Source organism: Tachyglossus aculeatus, chromosome 1, assembly GCF_015852505.1.
Source record: "Tachyglossus aculeatus isolate mTacAcu1 chromosome 1, mTacAcu1.pri, whole genome shotgun sequence".
NCBI classification, from domain to species: domain Eukaryota; kingdom Metazoa; phylum Chordata; class Mammalia; order Monotremata; family Tachyglossidae; genus Tachyglossus; species Tachyglossus aculeatus.
The window spans coordinates 52,934,116-52,953,794 of record NC_052066.1 but is presented as its reverse complement, the minus strand read 5'-3'; the positions used below and the strand labels follow the sequence as shown (position 1 = coordinate 52,953,794).

At 44.3% G+C, this 19,679-nt stretch overlaps 1 protein-coding gene across 1 annotated transcript in view; it reads left to right on the top strand.

The window, feature by feature from the left end:
* Nucleotides 1–5,596: 5,596 nt before the first annotated feature.
* NDUFB5 (NADH:ubiquinone oxidoreductase subunit B5) overlaps nucleotides 5,597–19,679 on the top strand; it is a 29,558-nt gene continuing 15,475 nt past the window's right edge. The window contains exons 1-2 of the mRNA XM_038743555.1: nucleotides 5,597–5,744; nucleotides 11,555–11,643. Of these exons, the coding sequence (XP_038599483.1) occupies nucleotides 5,612–5,744; nucleotides 11,555–11,643 (222 nt within the window). The 5' untranslated portion in view covers nucleotides 5,597–5,611. The remainder of the gene's footprint in view (nucleotides 5,745–11,554; nucleotides 11,644–19,679) is intronic.

The following is a 19,679-nucleotide window of genomic DNA, read 5'->3' as shown; positions in this document are numbered from 1 at the left end:
GTTCGTTGGCAACATATGCAGTCCCTCATTCATTCAATCGCATTTATTAAGGGCTTCCTGTGTGCAGAGCACTGGACTAAGCGCTTGTTGGTAACCTATAGACAGTCCCTCATTCAGTCGTATTTATTGAGCGCTTCCTGTGTGCAGAGCACTGGACTAAGCGCTTGTTGCCAACCTATAGAGACAGTCCCTCATTCATTCAGTCGTATTTATTGAGAGCTTCCTGTGTGGAGAGCACTAGACTAAGCGCTTGTTGGCAACCTATAGAGACAGTCCCTCATTCATTCAGTTGTATTTATTGAGCGCTTCCTGTGTGCAGAGCACTGGACTAAGCGCTTGTTGGTAACATATAGAGACAGTCCCTCGTTCATTCAATTATATTTATTGAGCTTTTACTGTGTGCAGAGCACTGGACTAAGAGCTTGTTGGTAACATAGAGAGACAGTCCCTCATTCATTCAGTCGTATTTATTGAGCGCTTCCTGTGTGCAGAGCACTGGACTAAGCGCTTGTTTGTTGGCAACACATAGAGACAGTCCCTCATTCATTCAGTCATATTTATTGGGCGCTTCTTGTGTGCAGGGCACTGGACTAAGTGCTTGGGAAGGACAAGAGGGGGTATCGCCCGCCTCATTCAAATGTTCAACGGAAAACAACAAACAGAATCAAATCGCGCAGGGCCGCTGCCAGTTGCCCACAGAGGTAGGCCAAGCCCTTGGCCTCCATCTTGGCTCCCCTGCCCTGAGGCGGGCCCTTCGGTGGGGGAGATGCCCCTACGTCACTTCCGGTCTGGCTGGGGGCAGGGCCACAACGTGACTCTGTCAGGGGGCATTTCATTCATTCAATCGTATTTATTGAGCGCTTCCTGTGTGCAGAGCACTGGACTAAGCGCTTGTTGGCAACCTATACATCCCTCATTCATTCAATTGTATTTATTGAGCTTTTACTGTGGGCAGAGCACTGGACTAAGCACTTGTTGGCAACATATACAGTCCCTCATTCATTCAATCGTATTTATTAAGGGCTTCCTGTGTGCAGAGCACTGGACTAAGCGCTTGTTGGCAACCTATAGAGACAGTCCCTCATTCATCATCATCATCATCATCATCATCAATCGTATTTATTGAGCGCTTACTATGTGCAGAGCACTGTACTAAGCGCTTGGGAAGTACAAATTGGCAACATATAGAGACAGTCCCTACCCAACAGTGGGCTCACAGTCTAAAAGGGGGAGACAGAGACCAAACATACTAACAAAATAAAATAAATAGAATAGATATGTACAAATAAATTAATTAAATAAATAAATAGAGTAAAAAAAATATGTACAAACATATATACATATATACAGGTGCTGTGGGGAAGGGAGGGAGGTAAGATGGGGGGATGGAGAGGGGGGCGAGGGGGAGAGGAAGGAAGGGGCTCAGTCTGGGAGGGCCTCCTGGAGGAGGTGAGCTCTCAGCAGGGCCTTGAAGGGAATTCATTCATTCAATCACATTTATTGAGCGCTTCCTGTGTGCAGAGCACTGGCCTAAAAGCTTGTTGGCAACATATAGAGACAGTCCCTCATTCATTCAATCGTATTTATTGGGCGCTTCTTGTGTGCAGAGCACTGGACTGAGCGCTTGTTGGCAACCTATAGAGACAGTCCCTCATTCATTCAATCGTATTTATTGAGCGCTTCCTGTGTGCAGAGCACTGGACTAAGCGCTTGTTGGCAACCTATACAGTCCCTCACTCAGTCGTATTTATTGAGCTTTTACTGTGTGCAGAGCACTGGACTAAGCGCTTGTTGGTAACCTATAGAGTCAGTCCCTCATTCATTGAGTCGTATTTATTGAGCTTTTACTGTGTGCAGAGCACTGGACTAACCGCTTATTGGTAACATATAGAGTTAGTCCCTCATTCATTCAGTCATATTTATTGAGCGCTTCCTGTGTGCAGAGCACTGGGCTAAGCGCTTGTTTGTTTGCAACATATACAGTCCCTCATTCATTCAATCGTATTTATTGAGCGCTTCCTGTGTGCAGAGCACTGGACTAAGCGCTTGCTGGTAACATATAGAGACAGTCCCTCATTCATTCAATTGTATTTATTGAGCTTTTACTGTGTGCAGAGCACTGGACTAAGAGCTTGTTGGTAACATATAGAGACAGTCCCTCATTCATTCAATTGTATTTATTGAGCTTTTACTGTGTGCAGAGCACTGGACTAAGCGCTTGTTGGTAACATATGGAGACAGTCCCTCATTCATTCAATCGTATTTATTGAGCTTTTACTATGTGCAGAGCACTAAGCGCTTGTTCGTTGGCAACATATAGAGACAGTCCCTCATTCATTCAATCGCATTTAGTAAGGGCTTCCTGTCTTCAGAGCACTGGACTAAGCGCTTGTTGGTAACCTATAGAGACAGTCCCTCATTCATTCAGTCGTATTTATTGAGCGCTTCCTGTGTGCAGAGCACTGGACTAAGTGCTTGTTAGCAACCTATAGAGACAGGCCCTCATTCATTCAGTCGTATTTATTGAGTGCTTACTGTGTGCAGAGCACTGGACTAAGCGCTTGTTGGCAACCTATACAGTCTCTCATTCATTCAATCGTATTTATTGAGCTTTTACTGTGTGCAGAGCACTGGACTAAGCGCTTGTTGGCAACATATAGAGACAATCCCTCATTCATTCAATTGTATTTATTAAGCGCTTCCTGTGTGCAGAGCACTGGACTAAGCGCTTGTTTGTTGGGAACATATAGAGACAGTCCCTCATTCATTCAATCACATTTATTGAGCGCTTCCTGTGTGCAGAGCACTGGACTAAGTGCTTGTTTGTTGGCAACATATAGAGACAGTCCCTCATTCATTCAATTGTATTTATTAAGCGCTTCCTGTGTGCAGAGCACTGGACTAAGCGCTTGGAAAGTCCAAGTTGGCAATATCTAGAGATGGTCCCTACCCAACAGCGGGCTTACAGTCTGCCCAATCTCACAGTTTCTCACAGTAAGCAGCATGGCTCAATGGAAATAGCCCGGGGTTTGGAGTCGGAGGTCATGGGTTCAAACCCCAGCTCCACCAATTGTCAGCTGTGTGACCCTGGGCCTGTCACTTCACTTCTCTGGGTCTCAGTTCCCTCATCTGTAAAATGGGGATTAAGATTGTGAGCCCCACGTGGGACAACCTGATCACCTTGTAACCTCCCCAGCGCTTAGAGCAGTGCTTTGCACATAGTAAGTGCTTAATAAATGCCATCATCATCATCATTATTATTATTAATAATAATCTTCCCCCCCACCTTCCCCCATCTTACCTCCTTCCCTTCCCCACAGCACCTGTATATATGTATATATGTTTGTACATATTTATTACTCTATTTATTTAGTTTACTTGTACACATCTATTCTATTTATTTTATTTTGTTAGTATGTTTGGTTTTGTTCTCTGTCTTCCCCTTCTAGACTGTGAGCCCACTGTTGGGTAGGGACTGTCTCTATATGTTGCCAAGTTGGACTTCCCAAGCGCTTAGTATAGTGCTCAAAAAATACGATTGATTGATTGATTACTCTATTTATTTTACTTGTACATATCTATTCTATTTATTTTATTTTGTTAGTATGTTTGGTTTTGTTCTGTCTTCTCCTTTTAGACTGTGAGCCTGTTGTTGGGTAGGGACCGTCTCTATATGTTGCCAGCTTGTACTTCCCAAGTGCTTAGTACAGTGCTCTGCACACAGTAAGCGCTCAATTAAATACGATTGATTGATTACTCTATTTATTTATTTATTTTACTTGTACATATCCATTCTATTTATTTTATTTTGTTAGTATGTTTGGTTTTGTTCTCTGTCTCCCCCTTCTAGACTGTGAGCCCACTGTTGGGTAGGGACCGTCTCTATATGTTGCCAACTTGTAATTCCCAAGCGCTTAGTACAGTGCTCTGCACACAGTAAGCGCTCAATAAATACGACTGATTGATTGATTGATTGGGCCTCAATTCCCTCATCTGTAAAATGGGGATTAAGATTGTGAGCCCCACGTGGGACAATGATCACCTTGCAACCCCCTCAGCGCTTAGAACAGTTTTTGGCAGATAGTAAGCACTTAATAAATGCCATCATCATTATGATTGTTATTAGCGCTTAGAACAGTGCTTTGCACATAGTAAGCTGTTAATAAATGCCATTATTATTATTATTATTATTATTATTATTATTATTAATCTTTCCGAGGCGGGCTCTTCGTGTGTGTGGAGAGGGGATTCCCTACGTCACTTCCGTCCCGGCTGTGGGGCGGGCCCACCAATATGGCGGCCGGGGGGCGGGCTCCTCGTGTGTGTGGAGAGGGGATTCCCTACGTCACTACCGTCCCGGCTGTGGGGCGGGCCCACCAATATGGCGTCCGGGGGCGGGCCCAGTATGGCGGCCGGGGGCGGGCCTAGTATGGTGGCCGGGGGCGGGCTCCTCGTGTGTGTGGAGAGGGGATTCCCTACGTCACTTCCGGCCCGGGTGTGGGGGGCGGGCCCACCAATATGGCGGCCGGGGGCGGGCCTAGTATGGTGGCCGGGGGCGGGCTCCTCGTTTGTGTAGGGGGGCTCCCTACGTCACTTCCGTCCCGGCTGTGGGGCGGGCCCACCAATATGGCGTCCGGGGGCGGGCCCACCAATATGGCGGCCGGGGGCGGGCCCAATGTGGCGCCAGGGGGCGGGTCCGGGGGCGGGCCCACCATCATCATCATCATCATCATCATCATCATCATCATCATCATCATCATCAATAATCATCAATAATCATCAATCATCATCATCAATCGTATTTATTGAGCGCTTACTATGTACTAAGCGCTTGGGAAGTACAAATTGGCAACCTACAGAGACAGTCCCTACCCAGCAGCGGGCTCACAGTCTAAAAGGGGGGAGACAGCGAACAAAACCAAACATACTAACAAAATGAAATAAATAGAATAGATAGGTACAAGTAAAATAAATAAATAAATAGAGTAATAAATATGTACAAATATATTTGCATATATGCAGGTATATATATACACACATACAGTATATGTACATAATATATATAATATATAACATATAACACACATATATTATATATATATATGTGCATATACATTATATACGATAATATTATATATTATATAATACACGTAATATATAATATTATATATTCTATGTAATATATGTATGATATATAATATATTATAATGCATTATATATTATATTATATATTATATTATATATGCTATATATTATATTATTTATATTATATATTATATATTATTATTTTATATTATATATTACAATATATTATATATAATAATATATGTATATACAGTATATATATACTATATATATTATTATATATTATAACATATATTACATATAATAATACACGTATACACAGTATATGTATACTGTATATATACAGTATATATACACAGTATACATACATATACTATATATGCAGCATGTATACAGTATATATGTATATATACACACATATATAGTGTACATATATACACATATATGGCGGCCGGGGGCGGGCCCAACATGGCGTCCGGGGGCGGGCGCAGGCGCAGTGGGCGATGGGGTCGTCGTGGTCGTCGTCATGGCGGCCATGAGCTCGTTGCTGCGGGCCTGTGTGGGAGCGGGCCCGTGGGCCCGTGGGCTGGGGGGGTCCGTCCTCCTCCCCCTCCCCCTCCGGCGGTGGCGGCGGCGGCCCCCCTCCCCGGGGTCGGTGGGTAGGTGGCGGGACCCCCGGGGGGCGGCGGGGGCCGGGGACCCCGGTGACCTTGCCCGCCCGGAGCCCCGCCATGGCCAAAGAACCGACATTCCTAGGCCTCACTGGAGCCTCCGCCGCGGCCCTGAGGCGACAGCCGGCTATGCAGACTTATTCGATTTATTTTATCTTGTTAATATCTTTGGTCATTTGACTGAGCCCCTTCCTTCCTCTCCCCCTCATCCCCCTCTCCATCCCCCCATCTTACCTCCTTCCCTTCCCCACAGCGCCTGTATATCTGTATATATGTTTGTACATATTTATTACTCTATTTAACTTGTACATATCTATTCTATTTATTTTATTTTGTTAGTATGCTTGGTTTTGTTCTCTGTCTCCCCCTTTTAGACTGTGAGCCCACTGTTGGGTAGGGACTGTCTCTATAGGTTGCCAATTTGTACTTCCCAAGCGCTTAGTACAGTGCTCTGCACATCGTAAGCGCTCAATAAATATGATTGATTGATTTGACGTGTCGTTTGTCACAGCCCGCCGTGGCTCAGTGGAAAGAGCCCGGGCTTTGGAGTCAGAGGTCAAGGGTTCAAATCCCGGCCCTGCCACTTGTCAGCTGGGTGACTTTGGGCCAGTCACTTTGTATTTATTGAGCGCTTCCTGTGTGCAGAGCACTGGACTGAGCGCTTGCTGGTAACCTATAGAGACAGTCCCTCATTCATTCAGTCGTATTTACTGAGCGCTTCCTGTGTGCAGAGCACTAGACTAAGCGCTTGTTGGCAGCCTATAGAGACAGTCCCTCATTCATTCAGTTGTATTTATTGAGCGCTTCCTGTGTGCAGAGCACTGGACTGAGCGCTTGTTGGCAACCTATAGAGACAGTCCCTCATTCATTCAGTCGTATTTATTGAGCGCTTCCTGTGTGCAGAGCACTGGACTAAGCGCTTGTTTGTTGGCAACATATAGACAGTCCCTCATTCATTCAGTCGTATTTATTGAGCGCTTCTTGTGTGCAGAGCACTGGACTGAGCGCTTGCTGGTAACCTATAGAGACAGTCCCTCATTCATTCAGTCGTATTTATTGAGCGCTTCCTGTGTGCAGAGCACTGGACTGAGCGCTTGTTGGCAACCTATAGAGACAGTCCCTCATTCATTCAGTCGTATTTATTGAGCACTTCCTGTGTGCAGAGCACTGGACTGAGCACTTGTTGGCAACCTATAGAGACAGTCCCTCATTCATTCAGTCGTATTTATTGAGCGCTTCCTGTGTGCAGAGCACTGGACTAAGCGCTTGTTGGCAACCTAAAGAGACAGTCCCTCATTCATTCAGTCGTATTTATTGAGCGCTTCCTGTGTGCAGAGCACTGGACTGAGCACTTGTTGGCAACCTATAGAGACAGTCCCTCATTCATTCAGTCGTATTTATTGAGCGCTTCCTGTGTGCAGAGCACTGGACTAAGCGCTTGTTGGCAACCTAAAGAGACAGTCCCTCATTCATTCAGTCGTATTTATTGAGCGCTTCCTGTGTGCAGAGCACTGGACTAAGCGCTTGTTGGCAACCTATAGAGACAGTCCCTCATTCATTCAGTCGTATTTATTGAGCGCTTCCTGTGTGCAGAGCACTGGACTAAGCGCTTGTTGGCAACCTAAAGAGACAGTCCCTCATTCATTCAGTCATATTTATTGAGCGCTTCCTGTGTGCAGAGCACTGGACTAAGCGCTTGTTGGCAACCTATAGAGACAGTCCCTCATTCATTCAATCGTATTTAGAAACTGACATTTCTAGGCCTCACCGGGGCCTAGACAGCCGGCTGCCGGCACTATGTACGCTTATTCGATTTATTTTATCTTGTTAATATCTTTGGTTTGGTCATTTGATGTGTCATTTGTCACAGCCCGCCGTGGCTCAGTGGAAAGAGCCCGGGCTTTGGAGTCAGAGGTCATGGGTTCAAATCCTGGCCCTGCCAGGTGTCAGCAGGGTGACTTTGGGCAAGTCACTTCACTTCTCTGGGCCTCGGTTCCCTCATCTGGAAAATGGGGATTAATAATAATGGCATTTATTAAGCATTTACTATGTGCAGAGCACTGTTCTAAGCACTGGGGAATTTACAAGGTGATCAGGTTGTCCCCCGGGGGGCTCACAGTCTTCATCCCCATTTTACAGATGAGGGAACTGAGGCCCAGAGAAGTGAAGTGACTTGCCCAAAGTCACACAGCTGACGAGTGGTGGAGCAGGGATTTGAACCCATGACCTCTGACTCCAAAGCCCGTGCTTTTTCCACTGAGCCACGCTGCTTCTCAAACGTAAAGTTTGATCTGTAAAATGGGGATTGACTTTGAGCCCCCGCCGTGGGACAACCTGATCACCTTGTAACCTCCCCAGCGCTTAGAACAGTGCTTGGCACATAGTAAGCGCTTAATAAATGCCATTATTATTATTATTATTATTTATTTGTCTCCCCCTTCTAGCCTGTGAGCCCACTGTTGGGTAGGGACCGGCTCTAGATGTTGCCAACTTGTACTTAGTACAGTGCTGTGCACACAGTAAGCGCTCAATCAATACGATTGATTGATTGATTAACACCAGCCTTTCGGGGTGGGGGTGGGGATTGAGGACCAGTCCCCACCCAAGCGCTTAGTACAGTGCTCCGCACACAGTAAGCGCTCAATAAATGGAGACCGGGCGGTTGGCCTACCAATGCGGGCGACTGGCCACCTTGCTGAGGGTTTCCAGGTTCATCATCATCAGTCGTATTTATTGAGCGCTTACTGTGTGCAGAGCACTGTACTAAGCGCTTGGGAAGTACAAGTTGGCAACATATAGAGACAGTCCCTACCCAACAGTGGGCTAAAACGGGTTGGCTTTTCATCGGTGCAAAGCACTGTTCTAAGCGCTGGGGAGGATGTATGTATATATGTTTGTACATTCATTCATGCAGTCGTATTTATTGAGCGCTTACTGTGTGCAGAGCACTGGACTAAGCGCTTGGGAAGGACAATTTGTTGGCATCTAGAGACGGCCCCTCCACAGCAGTGGGCTCACAGTCTAGAAGGGGGAGACAGACTACATTCATTCATTCAATCGTATTTATGGAGCGCTTACTGTGTGCAGAGCACTGTACTAAGCGCCTGGGAAGCACAAGTTGGCAACATATAGAGACGGTCCCTACCCAACAGTGGGCTCACAGTCTAGAAGGGGGAGACAGGCAACAAAACATATTAACAATATGTTTTACTACTACTAATAATAATTGTACTTGTTAAGCACTTACTACTACTGCTAATAATGGTACTTGTTAAGCGCTTACTACTAATAATAGTAATGGTACTTGTTAAGCACTTACTACTAATAATAGTGGTACTTGTTAAGCACTTACTACTAATAATGGTACTTGTTAAGCACTTACTACTACTACTAATAATAATGGTACTTGTTAAGCGCTTACTACTAATAATAATGGTGCTTGTTAAGCACTTACTACTACTACTAATAATGGTACTTGTTAAGTGCTTATTACTACTACTAATAGTGGTACTTGTTAAGTGCTTACTACACCTCATCTGTAAAGTGGGGTTTAAGACTGTGAGCCCTCCGTGGGACAACCTGATCACCCTGTATCCTCCCCAGTGCTTAGAACAGTGCTCTGCACATAGTAAGCACTTAATAAATGCCATCATTATTATTATTATTATTACTAATAATGGTACTTACTACTACTACTAATAATGGTACTTGTTACGTGCTTACTACTAATAATGGTACTCGTTAAGCACTTACTACTAATAATAGTGGTACTTGTTAAGTGCTTACTACTAATAATGGTACTCGTTAAGCACTTACTACTAATAATAGTGGTACTTGTTACGTGCTTACTACTAATAATGGTACTCGTTAAGCACTTACTACTAATAATAGTGGTACTTGTTAAGTGCTTACTGCTAATGGTGCTCGTTAAGCACTTACTACTAACAATAGTGGTACTTGTTAAGTGCTTACTACTAATAATAATGGTACTTGTTAAGTGCTTACTACTACTAATAATGGTACTTGTTAAGCGCTTACTACTACTAATAATGGTACTTAAGTGCTTACTAATAATAATAATAATGGTACTTGTTAAGCGCTTACTGCTACTGATAATAGTACTTGTTAAGCGCTTACTGCTACTACTAATAATGGTACTTGTTCAGCACTTACTACTACTAGTAATAATGGTACTTGTTAAGTGCTTACTACAACTAATAATAATGGTACTCGTTAAGCGCTTACTACTAATAATAGTGGTACTTGTTAAGCGCTTGCTACTACTAATAATAATGGTACTTGTTAAGTGCTTACTACTGCTACTAATAATGGTACTTGTTAAGCACTTACTACTAATAATAGTGGTACTTGTTAAGTGCTGACTACTAATAATGGTGCTCATTAAGCACTTACTACTAATAATAGTGGTACTTGTTAAGTGCTTACTACTAATAATAATGGTACTTGTTAAGTGCTTACTACTACTAATAATGGTACTTGTTAAGCGCTTGCTACTAATAATAATGGTACTTAAGCGCTTACTGCTAATAATAATAATGGTACTTGTTAAGCGCTTCCTGCTACTACTAATAGTACTTGTTAAGCGCTTACTGCTACTACTAATAATGGTACTTGTTAAGCACTTACTACTACTAGTAATAATGGTACTTGTTAAGTGCTTACTACTAATAATAATGGTACTTGTTAAGCGCTTACTACTACTAATAATAATGGTACTTGTTAAGTGCTTACTACTGCTACTAATAATGGTACTTGTTAAGCACTTACTACTACTAATAATAATGGTACTCGTTAAGCGCTTACTACTAATAATAGTGGTACGTGTTAAGCGCTTGCTACTACTAATAATAATGGTACTTGTTAAGTGCTTACTACTGCTACTAATAATGGTACTTTTTAAGCACTTACTACTACTAATAATAATGGTACTCGTTAAGCGCTTACTACTAATAATAGTGGTACTTGTTAAGCACTTACTACTACTAATAATAATGGTACTTGTTAAGCGCTTATAATAATAATAATTATGGGATTTATTAAGCACTTACTATGTGCAAAGCACTGTTACAGGGTGATCAGGTTGTCCCACGGGGGCTCACGGTCTTAATCCCCATTTTTACAGATGAGGGAACTGAGGCCCAGAATGCCTGTAAGCCCAGTTACAGATGAGGAAACAGGCCCTCAGAGGTTAAGTGACATGTTCAAGGTCACTCAGCAAGCCACCGGCAGAACCGGGACTAGAATTCAGGTCTTTCGGCCAGATCTTTCCACCACACCACACTGCCTCTCGGGAAGGGCGGTCACGGCCTTCTGCCCCCAAGACGGGAAGCCGCTCGATTCCAGAAATATTTGAGTGGCGGCGGAGTGAAAAATATCTGTGTTCGACTTTCCTGAATCCAAGATTAAACATGCAACAGAAAGGAAGAACAGGCACATCGGTGTGTTTAAAGTGACTGGCAATATTGGAGGCCTTCGGGACCTCAACTTTACTGCGTCACCTGTAACCCAAACTAATTTCACCTACCAAGACCTGTAGACACCGAAATGATCCGTGATTATGTGGTTTGATTTTTTTTTTGCCCCCAGATACTCCTGGTCTCATTGCTTTTAGACTGTAAGCCCACTGTTGCGTAGGGACTGTCTCTATATGTTGCCATCTTGTACTTCCCAAGCGCTCAGTACAGTGCTCTGCACACAGTAAGCGCTCAATAAATACGATTGATTGATTGCTCACGTATTTTGCAGATGACGTAGCAGGCTGTTTTTAATATTTCCAGCTCCAGTACGTCATAGCGGCGGCCATGGTAAAAGAATGTTCATCATTAAGCCCTCACACTTTTATGACAACCGTTTTTTGAATTTGTTGGTAAGTCCCGTTCTGCTTACTTTATCATTCTGAATATTTTGCCTTGGAAGGAGAGTCTGCATTTTGTGGACTCTTATCACTGTGAGCCCACTGTTGGGTAGGGACCGTCTCTATATGTTGCCAATTTGTACTTCCCAAGCGCTCAGTACAGTGCTCTGCACATAGTAAGCGCTCAATAAATACGATTGATGATGGTGATGATGATCTGAAAGCGCGGTAATAATAATAATAATAATTGTGGTATTTGTTAAGCACCTACTATGTGCCAGGCACTGTACTAAGTGGTGGGGTGGATCCAAGCAGATTGGGTTGGGCACGGTCCCTGTCCCGCGTGGGGCTCACAATCGTAATCCCTATTTTACAGTAGAGATAAAGTATTTATTTTATTTTGTTAGTATGTTTGGTTTTGTTCTCTGTCTCCCCCTTTTAGACTGTGAGCCCGCTGTTGGGTAGGGACTGTTTCTATATGTTGCCAATTTGTACCTCCCAAGCGCTTAGTACAGTGCTCTGCACAGAGTAAGCGCTCAATAAATGCGATTGATGATGATGATGGTAACCGAGGCAGGAGAAGCGAAATGACCTACCCAAGGCCACACAGCAGACAAGTGGCGGAGCCGGGATTAGAATTCATGACCTTCTGACGCCCAGGCCCATTAAGTTCCATGATGTTTACTGAAACTTTAATTTCCTTCCTTCTCAAGTGTCTGGATTTAAAAAAAAAAATACTAAGATGTCATCATCATCAATCGTATTTATTGAGCGCTTACTGTGTGCAGAGCACTGTATCTTTTCTGCTGGGAGCTGTTAATAGTTATGCGGAAGTTCAGCACCTGTTTTGGGACTCCTGCGTCTTTGTGGCTGTTAACAGAGAATATAATAATAATAATGGCATTTATTAAGCGCTTACTATGTGCAAAGCACTGTTCTAAGCGCTGGGGGAGGTTACAAGGTGATTGGGTTGTCCCACGGGGGGCTCCCAGTCTTCATCCCCATTTTCCAGAAGAGGGAACTGAGGCCCAGGGCAAACACACAATCCCTCACCTGTCTCCATGTTTTGCTTTGTTGTCCATCTCCCCTTTCTAATAATAATAATAATAATAATAATGGCATTTTATTAAGCGCTTACTATGTGCAAAGCACCGTTCTAAGCACTGGGGAGGTCACAAGGTGATCGGGTTGTCCCACGGGGGGCTCCCAGTCTTCACCCCCATTTTCCAGATGAGGGAACTGAGGCCCTGTGAGTGAGTTACATCCACCCACTGCCACTACTTTCATTCATTCATTCATTCAATCTTATTTATTGAGCGCTTTACTGTGTGCAGAGCACTGTACTAAGCGCTTGGGAAGTACAAGTTGGCAACATATCGGTCCCTACCCAACAACAAGCTCACAGTCTAGAAGGGGGACGGTCTAGAAGGGGGGGCGGCTGAAACAGAATGTTTTCATTAATTAGTAACTATCGAAAATATGATTTTTTTTTAAGTAATGACGTTTTAAAAGACGTTCTTGGTCTTGGAGTTATCTTCCTCTTCAATGACATGCATACTCGGAGATATAATCTCACCATCAGCAGTGTGGTCTTCAAATTATGCTATATGCTTTAGTCCACAGGGTTTTGGTGCTTGGCAAATGCTGATAGCTTAACTGTTTGCTGAAATATAATAATAATAGTAATAATAATAATAATGATGGCATTTATTAAGCGCTTATTGTGTGCAGAACACTTCTAAGCGCTGGGGAGGTTACAAGGTAATCAGGTTGTCCCATGTGGGGCTCACAGTCTTAATCCCCATTTTACAGATGAGGGAACTGAGGCCCACAGAAGTGAAGTGACTCGCCCCAAGTCACACAGCTGACAATTGGCGGAGTCGGAATTTGAACCCGTGAACTCTGACTCCAAATAATAATAATAATAATAATAATAATGGCATTTATTAAGCACTTACTATGTGCAAAGCACTGTTCTAAGCGCTGGGGAGATTACAAGGTGATCAAGTTGTCCCACGGGGGCTCACAGTCTTCATCCCCATTTGACAGATGAGGGAACTGAGGCCCACAGAAGTGAAGTGACTCGCCCCAAGTCACACAGCTGACAATTGGCAGAGTCGGGATTTGAACCCGTGAACTCTGACTCCAAATAATAATAATAATAATAATAATGATGATGATGGCATTTATTAAGCGCTTACTATGTGCAGGGCACTGTTCTAAGCGCTGGGGAGGTTACAAGGTGATCAAGTTGTCCCACGGGGGGCTCACAGTCTTAATCCCCATTTTACAGATGAGGGAACTGAGGCCCACAGAAGTGAAGTGACTCGCCCCAAGTCACACAGCTGACAATTGGCGGAGTCCGGATTTGAACCCATGACCTCTGACTCCAAAGCCCGGGCTCTTTCCACTGAGCCACCCTGCTTCTCCCAGCGGGGCTCAATGAGTCTGTAGAATCTAATTGTTTAATGGCAGTAACTGGGCATTGTCTCCAAAAATAGTTCAGTGCAATATGTGAGTCAGCTAAATGTTTGAATCAGCGTGCGCTTATAAAAATCATCCTTGGCTCTGTTATTAATCAATCAATCAATCAATCGTATTTATTGAGCGCTTACTGTGTGCAGAGCACTGTACTAAGCGCTTGGGAAGTACAAGTTGGCAACATACAGAGACAGTCCCTACCCAACAGTGGGCTCACGGTCTAAAACAGTCAATCAATCATATTTATTGAGTGCTTACTGTGTGCAGAGCACTGTACTAAGCGCTTATAACGTTTGATACTTGCGGCAGTCAAGGCAGGATTATATTTTGTCCCCAAATAATGTAATCTTATTAAAACTTCTCTTCAAAAGAAGAGACACCCTATCGCTGATCGCTCCCTGCCAGGGTGCAACGCTTTGGTGTCTCTTTATTGAGCGCTTCCTGTGTGCAGAGCACTGTGCTAAGCGCTTATAATCATCATCATCATCATCATCAATCGTATTTATTGAGCACTTACTATGTGCAGAGCACTGTACTAAGCGCTTGGGAAGTACAAATTGGCAACATATAGAGACAGTCCCTACCCAACAGTGGGCTCACAGTCTAAAAGCTATCGCTGATCGCTACCTGCCAGGGTGCAGCGCTTTGGTGACTCTTTATTGAGCGCTTCCTGTGTGCAGAGCACTGTACTAAGCGCTTATAACGTTTGATACTTGCAGCAGTCAAGGCAGGATTATATTTTGTCCCCGAATAATGTAATCTTATTAAAACTTCTCTTCAAAAGAAGAGACACCCTATCACTGATCGCTCCCTGCCAGGGTGCAGCGCTTTGGTGACTCTTTATTGAGCACTTCCTGTGTGCAGAGCACTGTACTAAGCGCTTATAACATTTGATACTTGCGGCAGTCAATGCAGTATTATATTTTGTCCCCGAATAATATAATCTTATTAAAACTTCTCTTCAAAAGAAGACACACCCTATCGCTGATGGCTCCCTGCCAGGGTGCAGCGCTTCGGTGACTCTTTAAATACCCAAAGCGTTGCTTTATTTTTTTGGTCACTGAGGCCCAGAGAAGTGAAGCGGCTTGCCCAAGGTCACACAGCAAAGTAGAGGAGTCGGGATTAGACTGGGCTCTTGCCACCGATCAATCAATCGTATTTATTGAGCGCTTACTATGTGCAGAGCACTGTACTAAGCGCTTGGGAAGCACAAATTGGCAACGTATAGAGACAGTCCCTACCCAACAGTGGGCTCACAGTCTAAAAGACACTTAGCCACGCTGCCTCTCAAATATTTATTTTCCTTGGACATATTCATTCTATTTCTTTTATTTGGTTTATATGTTTTGTTGTCTGTCTCCCCCTTCTAGCCTGTGAGCCTGCTGTTAGGGACCGTCTCTAGATGTTGCCGACTTGTACTTCCCAAGCGCTTAGTCCAGTGCTCTGCACACAGTAAGCGCTCAATAAATACGATTGATTGATTGATTTGATTTTTTTCGTACACAGTGGATTGACAGTCCTGGAAGTGAAGCACGTATCCATGGAAATCCTACTTCCTCCTTTCCAGTTCCCTCCTTGACCCGCTCCGATCTGTCTTCCACCTCCTTTGCTCTACCGAAAGTGCCCTCTCAGAGGGCTCCTGATCCTCCTCGGTTTCTCAGCTTTCTTCGAACAATGGACCTCCCCCTTCCCCTGGAAACGTTATCATCATCATCAATCGTATTTATTGAGCGCTTACTGTGTGCAGAGCACTGTACTAAGCGCTTGGGAAGTACAAGTTGGCAACAAATAGAGACAGTTCCTACCAAGGACTTTGGTTTCAGAGACACTGTCCTCTCCTGGTTCTCCTCCTATCTCTCTGGCCACTTATTCCCGGTCTCTTTCACAGTTGTCTCTATCTCCCACCCCTCTACACTCCCTCCCTTGGAGAATCAATCAATCAGTCAGGCGTATTTATTGAGCGCTTACTGTGTGCAGAGCACTGTACTAAGCGCTTGGGAAGTACAAGTTGGCAACATAGAGAGACGGTCCCTACCCAACAGTGGGCTCCCAGTCTAGAAGGGGGAGACAGACAACAAAACCAAACATATCAACAAAATAAAATAAATAGAATAGATATGGACAAGTAAAATAAATAAAGTAATAAATATGTGCAAACATATATACATATATACAGGTGCTGTGGGGAAGGGAAGGAGGTAAGATGGGAGGTAAGCGAGAAATCACTCGCTCCCTTGGCTCCAACAACTGAGCCAAGAGAAGCAGCTTGGCTCAGTGGAAAGAGCCCTGGCTTTGGAGTCAGAGGTCATGGGTTCGAATCCCGGCTCCGCCACATGTCTGCTGTGTGACCTTGGGCAAGTCACTTCACTTCTCTGAGCCTCAGTCACCTCATCTGTAAAATGGGGATTGACTGTGAGCCCCACGTGGGACAACCTGATCGCCTTGTATCCTCCCCAGTGCTTAGAACAGTGCTCTGCACATAGTAAGCGCTTAACAAATGCCGTCATTACTATTATTATTATTCTCTGATCCTCAGTTACCTCATCTGTAAAATGGGGATTGACTGTGATCCCCACGTGGGACAACCTGATCACCTTGTATCCTCCCCAGTGCTTGGGACAGTGCTCTGCACATAGTAAGCGCTTAACAAATGCCATTATTATTGTTATTATTATTATTATTATTATTCTCTGAGCCTCAGTTACCTCATCTGTAAAATGGGGATTGACTGTGAGCCCCAGGTGGGACAACTTGATCGCCTTGTATCCTCCCCAGTGCTTAGAACAGTGCTCTGCACATAGTAAGTGCTTAACAAATGCCATCATCATTATTATTATTATTCTCTGAGCCTCAGTTACCTCATCTGTAAAGTGGGGATTGACTGTGATCCCCACATGGGACAACCTGATCACCTTGTATCCTCCCCCGTGCTTAGAATAGTGCTCTGCACATAGTAAGCGCTTAACAAATGCCATCATTATTATTATTATTATTATTATTATTATTATTCTCTGAGCCTCAGTGACCTCATCTGTAAAATGGGGAGTGACTGTGATCCCCACGTGGGACAACCTGATCACCTTGTATCCTCCCCAGTGCTTGGGACAGTGCTCTGCACATAGTAAGCGCTTAACAAATGCCATCATCATTATTATTATTATTCTCGGAGCCCCAGTTCCCTCATCTGTAAAATGGGGATTGACCGTGAGCCCCCTGTGGGACAACCTGATCACCTTGTATCCTCCCCAGTGCTTAGGACAGTGCTCTGCACATAGTAAGCACTTAAATGCCATTATTATTATTATTATTACTATTATTATTATTATTCTCTGAGCCTCAGTTACCTCATCTGTAAAATGGGGATTGACTGTGATCCCCACGTGGGACAACCTGATCACCTTGTATCCTCCCCAGTGCTTAGAACAGTGCTCTGCACATAGTAAGCGCTTAACAAATTGCCATTATTATTATTATTATTATTATTCTCTGAGCCTCAGTTACCTCATCTGTAAAATGGGGATTGATTGCGAGCCCCACGTGGGACAACCTCATCACCTTGTATCCTCCCCAGTGCTTAGAACAGTGCTCTGCACATAGTAAGCGCTTAACAAATGCCATCATCATTATTATTATTATTCTCTGAGCCTCAGTGACCTCATCTGTAAAGTGGGGATTGACTGTGATCCCCACGTGGGACAACCTGATCACCTTGTATCCTCCCCCGTGCTTAGAATAGTGCTCTGCACATAGTAAGTGCTTAACAAATGCCATCATTATTATTATTATTATTATTATTATTATTCTCTGAGCCTCAGTGACCTCATCTGTAAAATGGGGAGTGACTGTGATCCCCACGTGGGACAACCTGATCACCTTGTATCCTCCCCAGTGCTTGGGACAGTGCTCTGCACACAGTAAGTGCTTAACAGATGCCATCATTATTATTACCGTCTCCTTGCGGATGACTCCCGAGTCTATATCTTCAGCCCCGATCTCTCGCTTTCTCATAGATCTTATATTTCCTCCTGCCACCTACCCGGATATCCCGCCAACACCTCGAACTTAACGTATCTGAATCAGAACAACTCCTTTTCCCACCCAAACCTTTGTTTCTGTGACATCACTGTAGACAACACCACTATCCCCCCCCCCCCAAAAGCCCATAACCTTGGCATTATCCTCGACTCATCAAATGCCCTCCCTCTGCCCATCCGCCAAGCTCGCTCTCTTCCTCCCTTCAAGGCCCTACTGAGAGCTCACCTCCTCCAGGAGGCCTTCCCAGACTGACCCTCCTCCTTCCTCTCCCCCTCCCCTTCCCCTCCCCACAGCACCTGTATATATATTTGTACTGATTTGTTACTCTATTTATTTTACGTGTACATATTTGCTATTCTATTTGTTTTATTTTGTTATTATACTTTGTCTTGTTGTCTGTCTCCCCCTTCTAGACTGTGAGCCCGTTGTTGGGTGATGACCAGCTCTATATGTTGCCAACTTGTACTTCCCAAGTGCTTAGTGCAATGCTCTGCACACAGTAAGCGCTCAATAAATACGACTGAATGAATGAATCAGTCGTAGTTATTGTCTGCAGAGTAGTAATAATAATAATAATGGCATTAAGAACGGTCACTTTTCATTTGCTCGACGACTTGCCCCGTTTGCTTGTAACAGGGTTGCTTTTTGTTTCTTAGAGGCAACGGGGTTTCAAAGTGATACCCATCTGAGTCAAATATGGGCCTCTGAGGGAGGACGCCTGGGCCAGCGGCTGAGGGACGGACCTTTGGCGTGGCCAACTGCACGATACTAATAATACTAATACTACTACTAATAATGATGGTATTTGTTGGGCGCTCACTGTGTGCCAAGCACTGTTCTAGGCGCTGGGGAGGTTACAGGGTGATCAGGTTGTCCCACGGGGGGCTCACGGTCTTCATCCCCACGTTACAGATGAGGTGATTGAGGCCCGGAGAAGTGAAGTGACTTGCCCAAAGTCACCCGGCTGACAGTTGGTGGAGTTGGGATTTGAACCCATGACCTCTGACTCCAAAGCCCGGGCTCTTTAATATTAATACATGTTTACTATTCTGTTTATTTGCTAATGATGTGCATATGGCTGTAATTCTATTCTGACAATTTGGACACCCGTCCACATGTTTTGTTTCGTTGTCTGTCTCCCCCTTCAAGACTGTGAGCCCACTGTTGGGTAGGGACTGGCTCTAGATGTTGCCAACTTGTACTTCCCAAGCGCTTAGTACAGTGCTCTGCACACAGTAAGCGCTCAATAAATATGATTCAATGAATGAATCAGTCGTACTTATTGTCTGCAGAGTAGTAATAATGATAATAATGGCATTTATTAAGCGCCTACTATGTGCAAAGCACTGTTCTAAGCGCTGGGGAGGATAAAAGGTGATCAGGTTGTCCCACGGGGGGGCTCACAGACTTAATCCCCATTTTACAGATGAAGGAACTGAGGAAGCTAAGTGACTTGCCCAAAGCCACCCAGCGGACAATTGGCGGAGCCGGGATTCGAACCCACGGCCTCTGACTCCGAAGCCCGGGCTCTT